Source organism: Bactrocera oleae, chromosome 5 (assembly GCF_042242935.1).
Source record: "Bactrocera oleae isolate idBacOlea1 chromosome 5, idBacOlea1, whole genome shotgun sequence".
Classification (NCBI taxonomy): Eukaryota; Metazoa; Arthropoda; class Insecta; order Diptera; family Tephritidae; genus Bactrocera; species Bactrocera oleae.
In genome coordinates, this window is record NC_091539.1 from 65,191,189 (window position 1) to 65,212,798 (window position 21,610).

General features: G+C 33.7%; 1 protein-coding gene across 1 annotated transcript; it reads left to right on the plus strand.

Moving 5' to 3' along the window:
- Window positions 1-177: 177 nt before the first annotated feature.
- CanA-14F (Calcineurin A at 14F) lies at window positions 178-20,568 on the plus strand. Its single transcript, XM_036368946.2, has 2 exons — window positions 178-333; window positions 14,869-20,568. The coding sequence occupies exon 2, from the start codon at window positions 14,991-14,993 to the stop codon at window positions 16,716-16,718; it is 1,728 nt and encodes a 575-aa protein (XP_036224839.2). The 5' UTR covers window positions 178-333; window positions 14,869-14,990; the 3' UTR covers window positions 16,719-20,568.
- The last annotated feature ends 1,042 nt before the right edge of the window (window positions 20,569-21,610 follow it).

The following is a 21,610-nucleotide window of genomic DNA, read 5'->3' on the forward strand; positions in this document are numbered from 1 at the left end:
AGTTAATTTTTTGTTAGGAAATTCTAAGAGGAAATGTACTCTTCGCTTGTCAAGTCAAGACAGCAACACCCACAGTGGCGACACCTGACATGCGTTACACAGCGAAAGGAGAGCGACATCTTGAGTGGCCTTTCGTTGTAAAATCAACTTGGCAGCACCGAGGAGAGCTAGTCATGTATTAGCAGAGAACGAAAAATATTAGTTTTTCTTTCACATCATTTTGTCGCGGACGGGGAAAATTTTTGGTCGCAGTGAAATTGATAGTTTTTTGTTTTGTGCAATTCTAATTGGAAATTAACAAGAACTAAATAAAATCAACTAACAGTGTTGAATGTGAGTACATTAAGTTGGTCAAGTGTGTATTGGTGAATTGAATTTTGCAGGAAATGCAATGAAAATTTATCACCAGGCTCCAGAAAAATTAGCAGAAAGTTGAAGTTCGAAAAACGCAACGGTGAACGAGAAGAAGCACACAAAAGTTACCTATTAGGAAAGGAGATTAGTTTTTCCTTTACTTAACTGTGGTGGTGTGAAGGGACATTTTCGAAAATTACCGCCCCCGCCCCCTTTAGTAGGGTGGTTGACTGGTGTGTAGCGACTGCGACTGAATGCTAACCAACGGTTGCTTGGTGGTTGCCGAATGAAATATGGGTTGCGTGGTAGCTCACATATACACACATGCATACATGCACACGTAAATATGTTTATGCGTCTGTAAGTAGGAGAACATCCCATAAGCTGCGCTAGGTGGGTCGTTAAAAGCAGAGTTAGTCAGTCAGGAATTTTTCAATGCTTCCCAATTTTGTGTGCGCATACCCAGTGAGCGCAAGGATTAAAATTTTACTCGCGCAATGCAGTGACCTGGATGTGGTTGTTAATATTGCGAGTGGGAGAAGAAGTACATATTGGTGTATGGCGATATGCGCACAAATTACCGTTGCTTTTATATTTGCTTTTCATATTCTTGTGTTGTTTTTGTTTTTTTTTCTTTTGCTACTTATTGCAGTGCTTGTTATTGTTTACGAGTACAAGCACGAACAACGTTTCATAGAAGAAAAATGAAGCAAGAAGCAAAAAATGTCTGGGCTGACCGCATAGGTACTACATAGTACCGATATTGAAATGAAAGTAAGGCAATACAAGCAGGTAACAGGTAATAATGTTTTAAGGCTACATTGTAGCAACATAATGGAAAACAGGGCACTGGTGTTGGAAAAAAAAATGTCAGAAATGTGTGCGTTTCGGCTGCGCGTTGTCAAATACACTATTATTACTGCTGCACAAATGATTTTCCATAGACTTTTTCATGTTCATATGTAAAAGTATGTGTGTGTGAGATATAAAATTTTAATTACAAATATTTCTGTTAAGCACCTATATGCATACATACAGATATGTACTCGTGCCTGAGTTTATTGTGGCGTTGAAAAAGTGGCTGCCACCCAAAGTAAACGAAAGTTGTGCGAAAAATGTCGGTGAAGTAATACTTTTATGGCCCCAAGTACCTACTTTAATACAAAAAAATATGTAGATATACATTTATTGCGCACACATACACAAACGCACATACTTATTTTCTAAATGTATGGCACTACATATGCGAGTATGTTACGAGTAACTGTGCTGAGAATTTGGCATGAATACAAATGTGCTGCTGCTGTTGTAGGCATTAGCGAACAGAATAAGCAAAGCGTATCGTAAAATAATTGAAGAAATTAACAAAACCACCAAAAATAAAAATATAATAAAGTAAAATTAGAAAACTACACTAAATACTTGTGAAATTTTTTTAAACAAAATACAAGAAAAATACAACAAAAAACGATAACAAATGAGAATTTGTTTCAACTTTGCTGCGTTGTGGCCGACGCTGTTGCTGCTACTACAACACGCTAAAAATAGCAGGAACATTAGAAAACCAAACACGGTTTGGCTCAAATTAATGGCGCTATATAGTAATTTTGCATTTAAAGAACAGAAGTAACGTGCTTTTTTAAATTCAAATGCTTTACAACGCCACATTCCGACATACGCGCTGCTTCCAGGTAAAAAGTGTGTATATGTATGCATATACATATCTACATAGCTATAAATAGTATTGAAAGCAGCAACAGCTATGCAAATATCGCAGTTATTTGCTAAGGTCTGACGTAAATATGTATGTGTGTGTATAGAAACGCTTATCGGCAGCTCTCAAGTCGCTATGATATCAAATAAATATCCACACGAATTTTCAAAACACATTTACATACATAAATGTATATACATATGTGTTTTGAATAAAATTTACGCTTTCGAAATCAACAAGTTTGATAATTATGCTGCGCACTGATAAACATTTATGAAACACCGAAACCAGTTTATCAAATTAGCTTGGCATAAGTGCGTGTATTCCTATTAAACTCTAAAAACGTGTGGATTTCTGGTGTTTTTTTTTTATTTTTTAATATTATTCATTAACATTTCAACGCTAATACGTAAACATTTTGTCAAAATACTGAGTAGTGTGGTACACACGCACTTTTGTCTATTTACATATATACCATATTTTCAGAAAAAGTTTTTATTTGAGATACATGGGGATAATTTGTGTATTTATTATATTCTGAAAGCAGATGAAAACGTTGGAGAACCTATCAAATATATACATATATATAAATGATCAGTGTGTCGAGCTGAGTCGATTTAGCCACATCCGTCTGCCTGTATATATGTGCACTACAAGTATTCCCTAATTTTTTGAGCTATTGTACCTGTAAAGGGTATTATTGTTTCCGTAAGCCGAAGTTCACGTTTTTCTTATTTTTTTTACCAAATTTACATAATTAAAATTTTTTCAAACAGATAAACACAATAGGACATGTTAATCTGGTAATTCTTTAGTTGTCTATCTCAGCAGTGTGGTAAATTTTGTTTCAAAACAGTTGGTTCAATATTATTGAATATTTATTTTTAAAAAATTTGTCTAAAATAATTTTGTAGCATATGTATTTTTTCGCCACGAATCAAATGAACTATTTAGGTTACGACGCAAAACAAACAGCTGATTTAATGTTAAAAGTAACGAAAAAAGTATCAAGTTGGTCACACTGATACTTCGTTACACGGTAGAACGAAAATCTGTTAATTTTACAAAAACAAAATGTATGTAAAAAACTACCGAATACCTCTAATATTTACCGCACATATTTATTTTCTAAAATCACATGCAGGTAAATAACAAAAATACAAAAAAAATTAAAATAAAAAGCAAAGCAAATTTATTTGTTTAGTTAAATATAATTAGCTTAATTCGCACAACAAATAGCGTTATCTGATATTTTTATCGCAAACAATCTTCAAGTTAGTTTAAAAATATATATGAAAATTAACGTGCTCAGCGCAGATGAATCGCAAATAGAGCGTTTAGACACTATTTTGCCTTTAGATTTTCATAAGTACGTTTAGTATTGATTTTTGCATAAATAAGCAACAGGCAAAAAGCCAAAAAGTGCAGAAATTTGATAACACGTTAAAATACTTGAAATAATTAGTTAGCAAATATCAAAATTCGAAACAATTTTGACAAAGTTCTGCAAATTTGGCTTATTCCTTTGAATAAAACAAAATAACCAGCGTTAAAGCTGACAAAATAGTTTTATTGGTGTGACCTTGCGTGTGCATGCGCAAATATGTAGAATATATGAAGAGTTGTACACATGGGTCGTATTGGAAAATTGTTGGGTAAAACTTTTTATCTACAGCTGTTCTAATCAGCAAGTTTTTGTTTAAAACTAAAAAAATTAAAATTTACAGTGCCGCTGGTACGTTTACCCGCTGCGCGTTGACGCTGTTGTCTCATTTCGAATTGTCTTACAACGCGCCAACAGCTTTTGTTATTATTTTTGTTTTTTAAATAAGTATGAAACAGTACGCGCGCACATAACAACAACCACCGTGACACTATATGCAAGTGAGCACACACACTTATATACATATATGTTGTGTGTACCAGATATTTCGCCACAGTGTCGGCAGCACACAGAACGATGGCCACCCAACTTCCCACTAACGTGTCAGCGTTAGTACGAATGAGCACAGCCAAACAAGTAGCTTACTATATTCGCATTAGTATAGGCACAAGGAATATAATATACTTTCTATGCATACAAATAGCAGCGGATGATGTACATACCACACACACATACATATGTACATGCAAGCGAGAGTACACAATGAAGCATGTAACAAACATAAATGCATACATATATAGATATGTATGTGTGTGGCTATCTATGCAAATGTGTGTGTGTGTGCTTGCATGTCATCGTGCAACAGTAGAGCAACACTTTACTTCAAAAACGATAAAATTAGACAAAGTGTCTGCCTGCCAGCTAGCCTGCCTACCTACTACCTGCTGGCGACCGAACGCTAAGTCTCCCATGCGTACGCGTTTGTTTTTCCTGGCACAATGCTCGCCACCTTTTTGTTGCCACACCTGTCAACCCGCAAGTGTTTGCAAGTTTGCGTTATTCGTGTTTTTTTTTCACTTTTCCTTTATTTGCACTGCAGCACAGAGCAGAGCAGCGGTGGCAGCAACAAGCCGAAACTGTGCAACTGTAAAAGTTTTTCGCTTAAACAAAACGGACTGTGAAGTAATTAGAGAGATGTGCTTTCGGTCACCTACATATCCAAATGGTAGATTGGTACCAAAATAGACTTTGGTAGTTGTTGTTATTTTTTTCTTTAGAGACATAATTTTTAAAAAATACCAGAAATAATTAAGCGTAATTTTTATTTGAAGATTGTTATTTAATTTTAAGTTTCATATACTAAAAAGTAATGTAATTATAATTCAAGTAATAATTACTTTCATGATTTTCAAAAAATTTAACGTTTTTTCATATAAAAATAACGCATGTACATACATATGTATGTACTTTTGAAAATATTCGCCGATAATTTGAAATTGATCAGGCAAATAGTTTCAGAGATTTGAGCGTATTTGTAAGAATTTGTTAACTTAGTGTAGCCGGCTCCTAAAACCTTTAGCGCATTTTTTTCGAAATGCGGTTTTCAGTGTCGGTTAAAAATTTTTTTCCGAAACGGCTGTACCGTTCAACTTGAAATTTTCCCACAATCTTCTTCAATAAATTGTCAGGTTATTGTCGCAGCAATACAATTTTTAATAGTAATTTCGATTTTTAAGCCACTCCGAAGTTGTTACACAAGAAACCACTGCTTTTTTGCGAAGCCTCCATTTTGTAAAAAATCAAAATTTTGATCAATCCTTCGATCATTGCCTGCTCTTTACTAATATTACGTTTTTTTTGTTTTTGTATTTGAGAAAATTTAAGCAGAAAAATCTTCCTCGCTGTCAGACAACTTTTTTCGGAGGTCCTCCTTGAGATCGGCTTCGGGATCAAGGGAAAACAAAATTATTTAAAATAAATCGCTGATTATGAAATTACAACATTAAATTCTATAAATGTACATTATGTTTATTAAACAAAATGCCTCTTCAAAAAACAAAAACAAAAATTTTCTGACTTCAAAGTGGATCAAACCCCTTAAAGGTTTTTTAAAATTTCAAAAATTTCTCCTCGTAAAATAGACTTAGAAGTTCGCCAAAAAAAATGTAAACTACCAACTAGGATACAAGGAGTGAGGTCATAAGCCAAATTTTGGTTATATAAAATTTGGTTATTATAAGGTTGGTAAAGGTTTGAGAGACTTTTAGGTCAAGGTCGTCGACAACGCCGTTGATAGCACAATTTTTAATCTAAGGCGTATAAATTGATTCGTTAAACGGAAATGTGCGATTTCATCATTATTCGTTACGATATCTCTCGTACTTGCAGTAGTTTATAACAAAACTCTTATATTATATTTAATGTAGTATCGATTATTACACGATTTTTCTGTTTTCATATTCTAGCATAGTCAACATACTTGTAATGTGCTGAAACATAACAAAGATTTGCTCTGCTTTTGTTCATGACGTCCCGAACACATATGTATATATATTTACTGTCAAAATGCACTTTAAAAGAAAAACAGAAGGAAACTGCTGAAATCTCTATTTCTATACATATATTCTATATATTCTTTAGCACGCAAATAGAGATGACCTGATACAAAAATTTTCGTGACAGAGCTATCAATTTCACTTATCAAACCTTATAGTTCCATTATCTGGCTTTATTGGTAGTCCAAAAAGACACTGAGATCTTGAAATAGGGATTGACGTTTTAATTTTTTTAAAATATTTTAATGGGTTCAAATATTAGTTTTACACTATAGAGACCAGAAAAAAAATTTCGTTTTTTTTGTTTTTATTCTCTTGGCAGCAACCTGTTCAATGTGCCTTGACCTTTATTTGGTGTAACCTTTACATTAAGCATTATTATTTTATTATATACAATAGTCGATTGCTGATTATCGATTATTTTTTTGAAAAGCCGATTGTTAGGTAAATATTATGTCAACCAACTTTGTCATCAGTTCTATTTGGTAATTTAATTTTTTTTTTGAAAGTACAGGATTAGCTTATTTCAGTTTGACGTTTCCACACACACAAACACACGCATAAAATAAGCTCATATGAGAATTTCGTACTGTTATGTGATCACTTTAATAAGCCCGTTGTATATAATATATACTACATATGTATGTATACGATCAGTCACAGATGGACGAAAGCGAAGGAAATGCCAAACTGCTGACCAATACGCGATGTACTCGCCAAAATAATAATAAAGCAGCGATGAAAATAAAAGAAAATTGCAGGTGTTTGTACGACAGCTAAACAATAAGTTGGCATACACGCACCCACACACACACACTCACTCACAGTGAATACCGTATAGCGGTGTCTTGTAGATAATTGTGTATTTCCTTACATGTGTTCGAGTAATTAAAGTTTATACTTGTAGGTATATACATATCTATGTGTTGTATGTTTACATATTTGCGTATATAAATAAATACATACCTCAAGAATTTGTAGTTTACAAACGGCTGAACTTTTATGCGACATAACATGCTTATGAGATGGTGCTGCGCGAAAAGGAGTATGCTCATATGTGTATATATGTATGTATATATGTGCTATGTACCTTTGCTGTCATGTTCGTGTGTGCAATTGAAGATCGTTTGCATTGTAGTCGCGAAGCCGTAGCTGTGTATGTGTGTGCACAAATGTAGGTGCAAATTAATTGTGCAAACACGCGCATGTACGAGTATTTATAAACCTTATTTGCCTACTTTACACTCGTGCTCAGATAAAATAAAAGTGTTCAAATGCTGGAATGCAGGCCGAAAAAAAACTTTATTGCTAAAACTTCTTCAGAGTTCGTTGCAGCTATTGCCATCTGTTATGTTTTATGTCTGGGTACACAACTTTTGTACAGTGAAACCTCAATATAATGATAATTAAAAAAAGCTCAAAAATTTTGCTCTTTCTGGTGGAGGGAACAACTATTTCGAAAGACCTTTTTGATAGAGTTTGACTTTGTCGGTCGAGACAATGTGTAATACGCACAAAAATCACGCCTACTTTTCATAGAGGGCAATTTTCGAACCCATCAGTTTAAATAACTCTTCAAAAGAAAGCTGAAGCAAAGATAGTGAAAGCCAACAAACAAATAGTGAACCTGACCTGTAGAAACTTTTTTCCAAATATGGTGAAATCGAAATCGGTGTAGGCAATAACCTAGCACCCGTATATTAAATATTAGGATCTTCAAATTTCCGGTTAAAATTTATACTAAAAAATAATTTATATTAAATATAAGGGTTAATAAAACAAATATCGATATTTTGCTTTGAACAATCTGAGTTGGTAACATAACGGGAGAAAACTTTATTTTAGTCCAAATATAACGGATGTGACGAATTATGGCCTTCCAATTACTTTTTCCTCATATATAATATATTCTTTGATATATAATATATCTAAATATAAATATATCCTTAGGTATACTTGTATGATATAACTGAATAAAGTTATGTAAAAATATTGTACCAAGTACATAAAGACATTTGGTACGGAAAATGATTGGAATTACATATATTATATCTTTCGCTAGACCTAAAATACTGAGTATACTGGTTTCCGTCTGTCCAGTTTATTTTAATATGTAATTGGAGTTTTTACTGTCACATATTTCGTTGCCGTGCTTTATTCATTCGACGATCGTTATTATTTTAAATCTGTGACTCTGCTGACACATGTGTGTTGTGAAAGTTACTCATACCACACGGCGAACATGTGTCAGCTCAAAATATAATACCATCTGTCAAACATGTGGCAACTTGTTGAAATCATATTTCAGTGGAAATGGTAAACAAAAACTTTATTTCATATGTATGAGTAGCATGATTTAATTTTAGTTATTGGTAAGCTTTCGCATCTTAGTCTTTCGGCGTAAAATTATTCATAGACACATTTATTTAGTTTCGCTGAATTTTTCGCAAGTTCGGTCTAAAATCTAGTATTGCTTATCTATGTTTACAAGTGGAAAGTACTGATTGCCTTTCGTATATTTATTCCAATTTCATGCCAAAGTAGTTTTATACAACTGCGTGAAATAAAAATAACAATAAAATAGAATTTCATTAATTTTAATTTGATGAGAAGTAATTAAAATCAGTAACACATGCGAATGAAATAAAAATTACATATACATAACATATGTATGTAAATGTATAAATACATATATATATACATATATGTTTTATTTTTGAAATTATATTACATGTACTTCGTCTCAACTTAATGGTTCCGTTGATGTGAGCAATTCCATGAAGTATTTATTTGTGTTATTATTTCTACTTTTCATTTTGAAATCTCTTTTTTTATTGTGCTCTAATAGACATACATATATATAAATATTTAATAAGTATTCAATTAGCTATCATTAAAAATTCAACTGAAAGGCTGAACGTTCGTATCGTTTCTATGAGTGATAGCCACTATAATTGAATTTATACGTTTCGTAATAAAACATAACCTTCAAAATATGATCAATTTTGAACCGGACTGACAAAAAAATGAACATTTTCATGTATTTTATTTCAAATCTTTATTATCGCCTTCAAACTAGCCTCCTTATGAGCCAACACAATCATGCCACGCTCATACTTGTAGAAATAGCCAATCTGGATAAAAAAATTTTCGTTCGGTTTGCGAGTCAAAGTTCATAGTTGTCGGTCAACTGTCGAAAATGTTGGTATTTAGATAATTCGACTTTTCATGAGCTAATGATGACGAAAGGTCAAATGAGGAGAATTTCTATGTAAAGCTCACCTAAGCGAACTCAATGAAAATGATGACGAAAATGAAAAAAACCGGTTTAGAATTCTTAAGCACACACCATATTTGTACGCATCTGGCTTTTAATCACTTTTTTTTTGTTTTTAGACCTCAAGAGAATTGTCGCTAGAAAATTTGGAAAATTTCTATAATCGTTCACATTTGAATATTTTTGTTGCTCATTTTCTCGTCGCCCTCACGCCTACAAACTACGAGTTTGGGCAACAAAAGTCCTCGTGAAACCTCGTGTATGTTAATAATGATATCGAATTTCGCCATATTGATGCGGGTTTCTTTCAAATTTAAAACCGAACTGTCAAACTCCCCTAGTATTTGTAAACAAAGCCTTGCTCTGCGTTAGTAATATTTCTATACACATCATTCTTGAAAAATCTGCTTTAGGTGATTTCAGGAAGTCCGTTATATAAAAAGGCACAACTGATTGAAAATTTATCTTATAGTTTCACGTCTACAAAAAATGTTAATCTCTTTATTATACGATATGATCAAATATGACGCGGATTGACCAAAAATAAAACTGCATTTTCACGTATTATCACTTGCAAAACAGGCTCCTGCGCCAACACAAGCTTACCAACGCTTAATCCAATTTTTCAGACATTGTTGTAAGTCTCGGCAGGCATGGCCTTCAACGAATTTTTGTTTTTTCGGTTTCAGCTCATTTTTGGAGCGCCATTCACTAGTTAGCTGGACAGTTTGGACTACATATTTATAAACCAATTTCTCGTCCCAACGAATAATGCGTTTGATATATGTAGGATACTCAGCTACGTTGTCAAGCATATCTTTTGTGATTTCTACTCAACGTACTTTTTCCAAAATATTCAAGTCTTTTGGTACGAGTCTATCTTTGACACGCTTCATACCCAAACCATTAATCAGAATGTAACAAAGAGAGATGGAATAAACTGCTGCTCACTACTGTACATGAGGAATAAGTATGCGCGTGCAAAAAATTAAAATCATCAAACTATTAAGATGATAAATGAATTGTTTAACTTCTGTTCAGATTTTATTGAAGTCACTTCACACATACATAAAAGCATTTGTGTTAATTTATATATATGTATGTACATACATTCGTGTTTACACATAAATTAACAATCAATTCATATTCGAGACATTGCATTCTAATTGATTTCTTTAAGTCACTTATTTCGAAGGCAAATAACGGAATTTCATGTTCAAGCACATTTTTGAAAGGAGTAAATTTGAGAAATTATTGTAAAATGAATCAATTAATAATAATTGTTGAAGAGAAATGTGAATTCGATGCGTAGTACATATATATGTACATATGGTATAATATATAATAACTTTAGAGGGCAATTGCCGAAATTGTATAAAAATTATATAATTTTTTTTTTCATTTTTGACAGCGCTTTACGACTTCAAGTTGGTTGCTCTTTCACATAGACGATAAAAATGACAAATGGAAAAATTTTTTTTTATTATAATAACCATATTTTTATTGAAAAATATTTGTATAATTTCAAAGATTTACAATTTCTTCTTCGCTAAGTACAAAATACAACAAATTTCGAGAAAATAAGAAAACGTAAAAAAATTTAACACTTTATTTGGTTGGCGGTAGGAAGCATAACGTCTGACATTTAATTAAATTATTTTTAAACTATATATATTTTAACTATGTCATACAGACATATATACATATGTTTACTATATATACATATATGTACAATTTATGAATTTAGTAGCTTTTGGGTTTATGAAGACCACACATATGTAGGTATATGCAACGTAACCGAGAGCGTGACTACCAAACGTTACGATTTGAGTTGAAAACCCAACGGCAACAATATTAAAAATTATAAAAAAATATCCGACACACCTGAACGGGCATAATCATACTGAAATATGATCATAAAAATCTTGCTTGTCATACAGAACTGACTTAACAAATAATTTGGGGTGTAAATTCAACACGCGCGGAACGAATGTCGGATGACAAGCTTGACCAAAGGCCTAGAAAAGTTAGCAAAGTGTATATATGAAAATACAAGGTAATCATATGCAGATTTGTATGTGTATATGAAAGTCGTTGCGGCAACGTTTGTTAGGCTTTACGGCACACAGGTATGTCGCCGACAAAAACACACCACCAAAAACTAACTGTAAAATAAATTATTTTAAAATTATATGTTAAAATACAAAAAAAAAAAAAATGAAAAATGAAAAACACGAAGAACAAAGTCACAATTGTTTTGCGAGATATTGAACAATGGAAGTTTCTGCTCAGCTGCGGGCCACATGTCGTATAAGTAATATGTACACAAACGCACACACTCACCTACATTTCATATGTGCATAGACATACACGCTAAATGCGGGTGCAAACGCTAACAGTGCCAAATACACATTTGTTTAAAAGAAACACATTTGCATACATACATTCACACACACATACACGAACAAGCAATAACACACACATGCATACATACACATATATGTAAGTCCATTAGTATATAGCAGTTTGTATACTTTGGTAGGCAGTGCATATTATTTGCCAACAAGTGTGCGCTTGCCTTCGTGCATCTGCATGCATGCGCTCATATATACATATATATGCATGTGTGTGTGTGTAAAAGTGTGCTTTAGCAAATCGTTCTCTCATTACGTTCTAAATTAATTGAAATAATTTACTTGGGCTTGTGCAAATGAATATGCATTGCTGCATTTCACCTCACTTCATCTCTCCCTCTCCCTATCCCCACCGTTAGGTTGTGTGTGTGTGCGAAATTTAAAGAGGATTTGCGGGATTAAAATGCAATCGCCTATGACACCGCATTGCCATTGTAAATATGCCGATTGTCAGCGTCGCAATGCATAAGCGACCACTTAATGAGAAATATCGCAAATATGTTTGCTTTGCAACGCCAGTGCACACAGCGTCGCCTAATTGATGGTGCATTTATCAAACAAAGCAATATTTGCAAATGCTGTTTTTAAAATGAATAATTTGAATTAATAAGGGATATGAGCCGCAAACAACTTTGGCAGGAAGACACAAGGGCAGCTTGCTTTACCTATCATTTGTTGTGCGCGCCGTCGAAATTCACTACAAATGATCACCGAGAACTGGGGCTGACATTGCGACATCCTTTGTCATATTGCAATAAAACACCTGACACTTTTTAATTCGTCCAAATATTACGCAGTGCTGGCAATTTAATTAACTTAATAAGTAGTAGTTTGACGCCGGCGGTTCCGACGAATGAGCAGCTTCTTGAAGCGAAAAGAACGTGTGCAAATTATCAGAACATTATCTCAAAAACTGAGGGACTAGTTCACGTAACATATATACAGGACAGCTTAATGGCTAAATCGACTCAGCTCGTCACGCTGATCATTTATATTCAAGTATATACTTTATAGGCTCTCCAACCTTTCCTACTCTGTGAAATTAAAAAACTAAAATAGTTGTTTCTAGTATATCTATAAACGCCTTGAACACTTTACTAATCTGTTTAAGAGTTTTATTTCTATACACGTTAGCTAACCTGGGTGGGTTAAATTGCGAAATCCAAAGTTTTTAAGCCTAGAAGATCTCGCAAAGACGAGATAATCAAGAAGGACATTATAGAATGAGTACACCTCGTCTTCTTCTTAGCAACTTCAATCACTGCCGCCCGGCAAGACTTTTAACATATTCGCATGGATGCTGATTATGATTAAAATGATACTGTGGAAATGATAGCTTGTTGCCAAGCTCAAGTGAGGCTCAACGATCCAGTAGCAAATCAAGAAGATCAAAGGAAGGCAGAGGAACTCCGATTTGTTCCCATTTTGCTCATAATGAAACTGAAGTGCCTTTTCCGGCAAGCTCATCTGCTTTAAAATGCAAAACCGTCGTGGCCAGCATCCATGCTGGTTTTATTATGAAAACACCGATTATTAGTTGCGCAATCCGAAAGACAGAGGCCCGTAAAACCGATGTTAGATGAAATTATTAATATTAGTCCAGTAAAAAGGGTTTTTAGCATAGTAGCATAATTAGTTTGTTCGATAACTTGTTGCCATTTTGAAAGTTATTTCATAATGACACACGCATAGAAATCCTACCCCTATCGGCAAAAAACCGGGACAGTTGAGTTTCAGAAGCTTCTTTTGTGGCGAATTTTTCGCCATATAAAGCCACAGATACTAATCACTTGATGCTAGATCCAAACTATAGAGTAGAGAGCTTCTGGCGAGCCAAAGCTAGTCGTTTCTGAACGTTTGCTTACTTCAGATATTCCAATTGTTGACAATACAGGTACGAATTAAGAGTTTCGCCGTAGGGTAGCTGCTAATGGTAGATGATTCCCTGCCAATCCCACCAAACACTCAGCCAGCCACTCCTGACAGTCAATTCTGACTTGGCCACCGTTAGCGCCGGCTAACTTCGCTCGACCACGATCCAAGATCACGATTCACCATTATTCCTCATCGTTATAAGAGGCTAATGATAGCTACGGACCTGTCGTTATCCATTTTTGGTACCGTCATTCATTGTCCGCTATATATAAAGCAAGTTCAACCGGAAGAAGGCAAAGCCAAATAAGCTAATGGAAACCAAAATCGCGCTGGTGTATGAGAAGAAGGCGTGGTACGGTTTAGACATTTTGGAAACTCTTTTAAGAACCGGAAAAATTTAAGACGAATTTACGTAAACGTCAATTATATCATGATCTTAAAAAACATATTATATGTTTAGTGGCAATGATCGTTGGCATAAATGTAAATGTTTTTATTTCTGAAGAATACATATATTTTTTCTTGAATTCATAATTTCTTTTAAAAGCATTATTCAGCGCATTTCAAGACGAACCATTCACATTATATACCAAAGTAGATTCAAGTTTAGTGAAAGCTTTTGCCACAACATTACGACCACAAATGCGAACTGTAGAAAAATGTAGCCGCTGTGATTGCAAAAGTTCATATGTTGCGAACTATTCATTAACCACAAATGCACTTAACCTTATCTGTAAATTGTTTTTAAATCGAAATTAAACAAAAAACTAAAAAAAAGTATGCATGTAAATGGTTTTATTAAATTGCAAAATACTCATACTCATACGGCGAATGTTAAAATTATACCCTTGGTGTTGAGATTATGGGTGCCGTTGAAACAGAGCTTTATTGTTCAAAGTATGTAATGCACACAAGCATATCTTGTATGAGCAAAGGCACAGCCGGGATTTCAGAGAGGAGGCGCATAATAAAAAGGCCCTGCAATGCAATGAGTGCAAAGCATACATTTATTAACTCAAATACTTATAATATATTATATGATAATTAAACACATCCATAAACTCGATATCCTTAATGGGGGGCATTCATACCCCATTTCATCAATACCTTTTTGGCTGAGCCACTGCATACGGCTATGCTTCTAAAATACAATTATTTAATTTAATTTGTCTGAAACGATTTTATGTACAATTTTTTGTAAATTTTAGATTTTTTTAAATATTTTTTTTTAATACTACTTTAGTGTGCAGGCAGAAATATAAAAACTAACAATATGTAAATTGTTGTACTTGCAGGCAGATTGTGCATTACCACTGCTAGCGACGGCCAAAAGTAGCCGCACCGCAGACAGTTTCTGGCAAATCGCTCAACAAATCACAGCGTATAACCAAAGCAAATTTAAATAGAACCAACAAACATGTCTTCGGTTACACAGCACACGGGCAATCAGCCGGTGGCGCAACAGAATGGTAAACAGCAATCAAATGCAGCCAACTCTGCAGGCACAACCACCACCAACAATAACATACACGACAAAGTGGCCGGCGGCAATGGGTCAGCTGGCAATGGCGCCGGTGGTGCGAACTCAGACACGCCATCACAACAAAGCCCCACCAAAAAGACAGGTCTCTCGACTAAAGAGCGCGTGATTGCCAGTGTACCCTTTCCGCCGAGTCGCAAACTAACTGTGGCCGATGTATTTGATGCACGCACCGGTAAGCCACAACATGACGTACTTAAACAACACTTTATACTCGAGGGACGCATCGAGGATGCCGCAGCTTTGCGTATCATCCAAGAGGGCGCTGCTTTGTTGCGGCAAGAAAAGACCATGATCGATATCGAGGCACCGGTAACAGTGTGTGGCGATATACATGGTCAATTCTATGATTTAATGAAGTTGTTCGAAATCGGTGGTTCACCCGCCTCTACCAAGTATCTCTTCCTGGGCGATTATGTGGATCGAGGTTACTTTAGTATTGAGTGTGTTTTGTATTTGTGGTCATTGAAAATCACATACCCAAATACATTATTCTTACTGCGTGGCAATCACGAATGCCGACATTTAACAGAGTATTTCACTTTCAAACAAGAGTGTAAGATCAAATACTCGGAACGTGTTTATGATGCGTGCATGGATGCTTTCGATTGTTTGCCGCTAGCGGCACTAATGAATCAACAATTTCTGTGTGTCCATGGTGGTTTGTCACCGGAAATACACGAACTGGAAGATATACGTCGTTTGGATAGATTTAAGGAGCCACCAGCATTCGGACCTATGTGCGATTTATTATGGTCAGATCCCTTAGAGGATTTTGGAAATGAGAAAAATTCCGACTTCTACACGCACAACTCGGTGCGCGGCTGTTCGTATTTCTATAGTTATGCAGCATGCTGTGACTTTTTGCAAAATAACAATCTTTTATCGATTATACGTGCACACGAGGCGCAGGACGCCGGCTATCGCATGTATCGCAAAAGTCAAACCACTGGGTTCCCATCGCTAATTACTATCTTCTCGGCACCGAATTATTTAGATGTATACAACAACAAAGCGGCGGTGTTGAAATATGAAAATAATGTAATGAACATCAGACAGTTCAACTGTTCTCCACATCCTTACTGGCTTCCCAATTTCATGGACGTATTCACTTGGTCGTTGCCGTTCGTGGGCGAGAAAGTTACCGAGATGCTGGTGAATGTATTGAATATTTGCTCGGACGATGAACTCATGACCGAGGAAAGTGAAGAGCCGTGCTCCGATGATGAAGCGGCGTTACGCAAGGAAGTCATACGAAATAAAATACGTGCGATCGGTAAAATGGCGCGTGTATTCTCAGTGTTACGTGAAGAATCTGAATCTGTACTGCAATTGAAGGGACTCACACCAACTGGTGCACTACCTTTGGGCGCACTATCTGGTGGCAAGCAGTCGTTGAAGAATGCGATGCAAGGCTTCTCGCCCAATCACAAGATCACTTCATTTGCCGAAGCGAAGGGTCTGGATGCTGTGAACGAGCGCATGCCGCCGCGACGCGACTCGACGCCATCGCCCGCTGAGGAGGGACAAAAGTCGTTGTCGGCTGCCGCTGCAGCAGCGGCGAATGCCAATGCCAACGCCAATGCGAATGCAATCAATGGATAATTCTAAGTCCATAGTGTTTTAGTAACCATGTATGTCTGTATTTAGCCTAAGCGGCCGATTGCAACGTTACGTTTCATAATAACATTGTGTTTGTTGTACTACGGGTAATACATATACGAGTAAACGAGTGGTCAAGCCACCAGTCAGTGGCGTAAATATTTGAAAAGGCGGTGAAGTGAGCGTAACTCTTAAGTTAATAAACAATTCAAAAGTTTAGGTATGAAATATCAAAATACAAATTGAATGCATCGTGGAGTTGTGTCAAAAGTATAACAGAAGCAGAAGAAGAAGAAAAGTAAACATTATTAAATTAAATATACATAAATGAAAACAAAAGCAGAAAAAAGGAAGGAAATGAAAGAATTTCATAGAAAATTTAATAAATATCTCGTTGTTGTTATTTCATCTCGTCCTACTTTCGATGCACGGTCGTACGCTATTTTATTCAATGTAACTGAAACTGGAAACGCATGCATCGGCGATGCCCTACTGCATTGGTGATCCGTGCTAAAACGGTAATATTTTGTATTTACCGTTAGTATATAATACAAGCAGTTCAAGTGCATACACACCCGTCCACACATATAGACATTAACATGGCTTTGTGTCGTGTAGGGGGGCATGTGTGGAGCGAGCTTCACGCATTGATGGCGCCGTGCACACTCATCTGGTGATCGTTTTGTGGTCTTATACGTGCCATCTTCGTTGTAGTCATACATACATATGTAATTGCTGCCTTTATTCGTTCTGTTCGCTCGGTCCTACATATACATATATATTTTATCTAAGTCATATATGCATTTTCCAAAAATGCCTAACAATTAGAAGAAAAAAAACGTATTTGTAAAGCGATTTATTGTAAAAAAATATATATATTTTAGTTAACATGTAGTTAAAAAAAATAGTATGTGTATACCCCTGTTCAACTGGCAGGGATGCTGTTGCTAACAATGATTATATACATACATACATACGTAGTATATGTATATGTAGTATCTATAAGATACAAACATATATATAAATTTTCTACTTTCTAGCGCTTGAGGAGTGAAACACTGTATGCTCTCGTTATAAGAAGTTTGTCCAACCGCACTCACTTCGCTCTATACATGTATAACTGCATATTGCCTAACTCTCACACTCTCTCTCTATCTATCTATCTAACTCTCAATTACTTAGACCGAGCCGAAAAAGAATCTCGAAATAATCATAAAGCTTAGCAATTTTTATTTTGGTATTTTTATAATGATTACATGTAATCTATATTGATCTACAAATTAATATTTACAAATACTATGCATAAAATGAAAATATGAATAAAGAATGATTGTTAACCAATTGTGTGCAGATCGCATTAAAAATTACTTAGTTAATTGTTAATCAATGAATAGAGACTATCATTTTTGGTTTTATATTATTTCCTTTCTATGTAAGCGAAATGTAACTATCTACTATAAAGAATTTAATGAAATTTTTCTTAAATAATATTACATTTACTTATAATTGAAATGTGAATTTACAATTAAGATTAAAGCTAAATAAATAAATAAAATTAAATAAATAATAAATGAATAAGTTAAATACAACAAAAATACAAAAAATATATATATGCAGAACAGAGAAAAAATGTTGAAACTAGTATCAACGCAATCAGCAAAGCAAATGCTAAGTTAATAAAAGCAAAGTACATGCATACATACTTTTTCATTAATTCAAAATTATTATACATATATAAATATAAAACTTATAGCAATTTGAAGTACTTTACATTATAGAAATACGTACATATAACTTTAAATATCGCCCAAAGTACAGCAAAGATAAAACAGTTTAAACTCAATGCACGAATACACAAAATTAACCAGAGACTTTCGGTATATAAGCGCTGCAAAACTGTGTTTTCAAACAAAATTGGTGTCTGATTTTCCCACAACTTTGTTATTATTATTATTTTTTTAATGAATTTGATTTGTGTAGACATATAAAGACACATAAGTACTGACATAAAAACGTAATTCGCAAGTAAAAATTATCGTTATCGTTATCGTTTTTCGTATTTTAATTATGTTTAGAAATCGTTAAACAAATAACTGTGAATTTAATTAAATATTTTTAATTAGATGATTTATTAGTTTTGAACTCTTAGTATAATGATTGATGATACCCACAAATTTTGAACGTAAGTTTGATAAAGTAATATGGCAAGAAATGTTTACAGTTCACAAACATAGTTTTGAGAAAAACACATTTGAAGTTTTACGCTCAATTTATCAAGCGCTTGCAGCTGCTGCTAGCTACCTGTTCTCAAACGTTCCACAGCGGCCGAAACCCCTTTACTAATTATCGAATGACTCACAAAGTATTTGTCGCACTTACTTCAAATACTCAGTGAATATTTCTAAGATATTATACTTAAAGAATGTGCAAACCAAATCGACTTTTCGAAAATTCTGACTACACCTTACCCCTTAGATAATTCAGATATTTTCATAATCTTTTTTATTAAACATGAGAAAACCTAATTTTTTTTTTTTAAATTAACGTAACCAGATTTTATAAATTCAGTTTGTGATCAGTGAAGATCAGCAATAAATTTTGATTACTTAAAAATTTTTAATTTTTTTTCTTAATATTATAAGTTTTTGAACTTTTCGTAAATTTGCTCATGAGAACTTATTATTAATTTTCATAATGATAGCACAAACTGAAATTATAGAAGAGTGAAATAAAAGCAAATTGATTACAGCTCGAAGAATTAAAAGAAAAAATTTGTGGACAGGAGTGAGAGAACAGAGCTGAAATTGACTAAAACAATCTTTTTTAATTTGTTAGAAAGTATAAGTTTCATACTTGAAAACTACACAATATTATGAAAGAGTTCGTATATATTTCCTTTCCGAAATCTAACCTCAATATTTTTGTTATGTAAAATAATAATTTCTTATGATGAAAATACTAGAGGAAGTTCGATCATAATTGTTCAATACATGTTGAACTTATTTAATGCCTCAAAACACATTTTCATTAAAAAAAAAATTTGTTTTCATAACAGACATCGCAAAGAGCAAAGCGAAAAACAATTGCACTGACTCCGTTTTAATAGCGAAAAGCAGCTGCGAAAGTCTCTATAGTAAAGCAACAAGAAATTCAAACACATAATATCAAAATATAACATACATATACATATATAACAAATATACATATTAGGAAATTATTATGAACAAGTTTGTAATCGTCAGAGAATGTTGCGAAAAAAATTGGAAAAAACTTATACACAAAAATGTAGTTTGAGTGAGGGAATACATATATTGTGAGAAAAAGAAAATCGAGAACGCCATAAATAAAAAACAAAAATTGCAAAGTAGCAGAGAGCACATCTTCATTTCTAGATAAATCTTTAAAATTTTTAAATTTTATTGTAAAAGTTACATATTAATTACGTATATCGTAAAAAAAAATTAAACAAAAACAACTTAATAACAATCCAAATCATATTGCAAAGCATTAAAAAGTCATGCAAAAAGTAATAAACAATTATTATAAAAACAACAAATAGCAAAACCAAAAGAAAACAAAAAAATCAACAAAAAAATATTTGCGAGCAAGAAATTACCTTTTAACGGTATACAAATCTTAATGCAATCCCTTATAAAATTTTTAAACATTTAAGTAACAAAACCAAATTATCAATGTTATTTAAATAAAAAGTATAATAAAAACAACCAAACGTTTACAGACTACAAAATTGAAAACAAAAAAATAATAACAATAAAAAAGAAACAAAAACAAAACAAAATATAAGTACCTATCCTCAAAATAAAATGCGCACATTTATTTATTTCCTTTCAAACGATTGTTTTATATCTAAAACTTTTTAATTTATCTTGCAATATCAGCTATTATGTAATGTTTTGCAAAATTAAACCAAAAATTGTACCGATTACTTATTCTGAAGATTCTAAAATTTTATACAATCTTTATCAAAACTGGCTTTGTAATTTTCTCTAGCAACCATTTTACTTCAACTTTTCTGCATTTCCGCTTTTACACCTATAAATTAAAATTTTTTTACAATTTTCAAAAATTTCAATACAATGTTTTGTAAATTTCTTTTTGACAGCTGATTGTTTTTCAGATCAGTACACAGTTGCTAGAAGGAGCATAATTAACGGTTGTAAATTAATGTTAGTGCAACGTCCACAATTAGTTATTTTTGCTGTTAGTATGTGAGAAAAGAGTAAGCTTGAATCAAGATATTTTCGCTCAATCGAAAAAACTCTTCAGTGAAATTATTAACAACGACGACCAAAAATTATTCCAAACTCATAAGTAAAGCAATAATAATAATTTCATATGCATATATAGGGTGCTTGGTACAGACACTCCTATTTCTTGAGATGAGAGAAGAATAAGCGGTTTTTTATTCCAGATATACATAAACGAGGGTTTGAGTGATGACTGCAAATGTAAAATAAGTTGTAATATAAATATTGGAACATGGAAATCACTGTGATTGGATGCAGGGGGTGTTAGTCACCAAAATAATTCACTGCATCCAATACTTGGCTAAATATTGTCATTAGACTTATTCAATAAATATTTAATATTTCTGGATATGATAAATAGAGTTCAAAGCAGCAATATCATCTGTTCAACTATAACCCAGACGGTCCATTTAAATTGACACGCCAATCAATAAAAAGTTTTCTCCTCGGCTGTTATAACCTTTTATATTCGTGTGATCTCCATAATTAGTTATAATTAATGAGTGTTTGGCAGCCGTTTGTTAGAAACGCGAAAGGTTTTTCTGGCGATTTTTACCATGGAAACAATTTAACAAGGAGTTTGCTTGAAACTTTCTTTCTAATGGAATCACAGAAATGTTTTTCGGC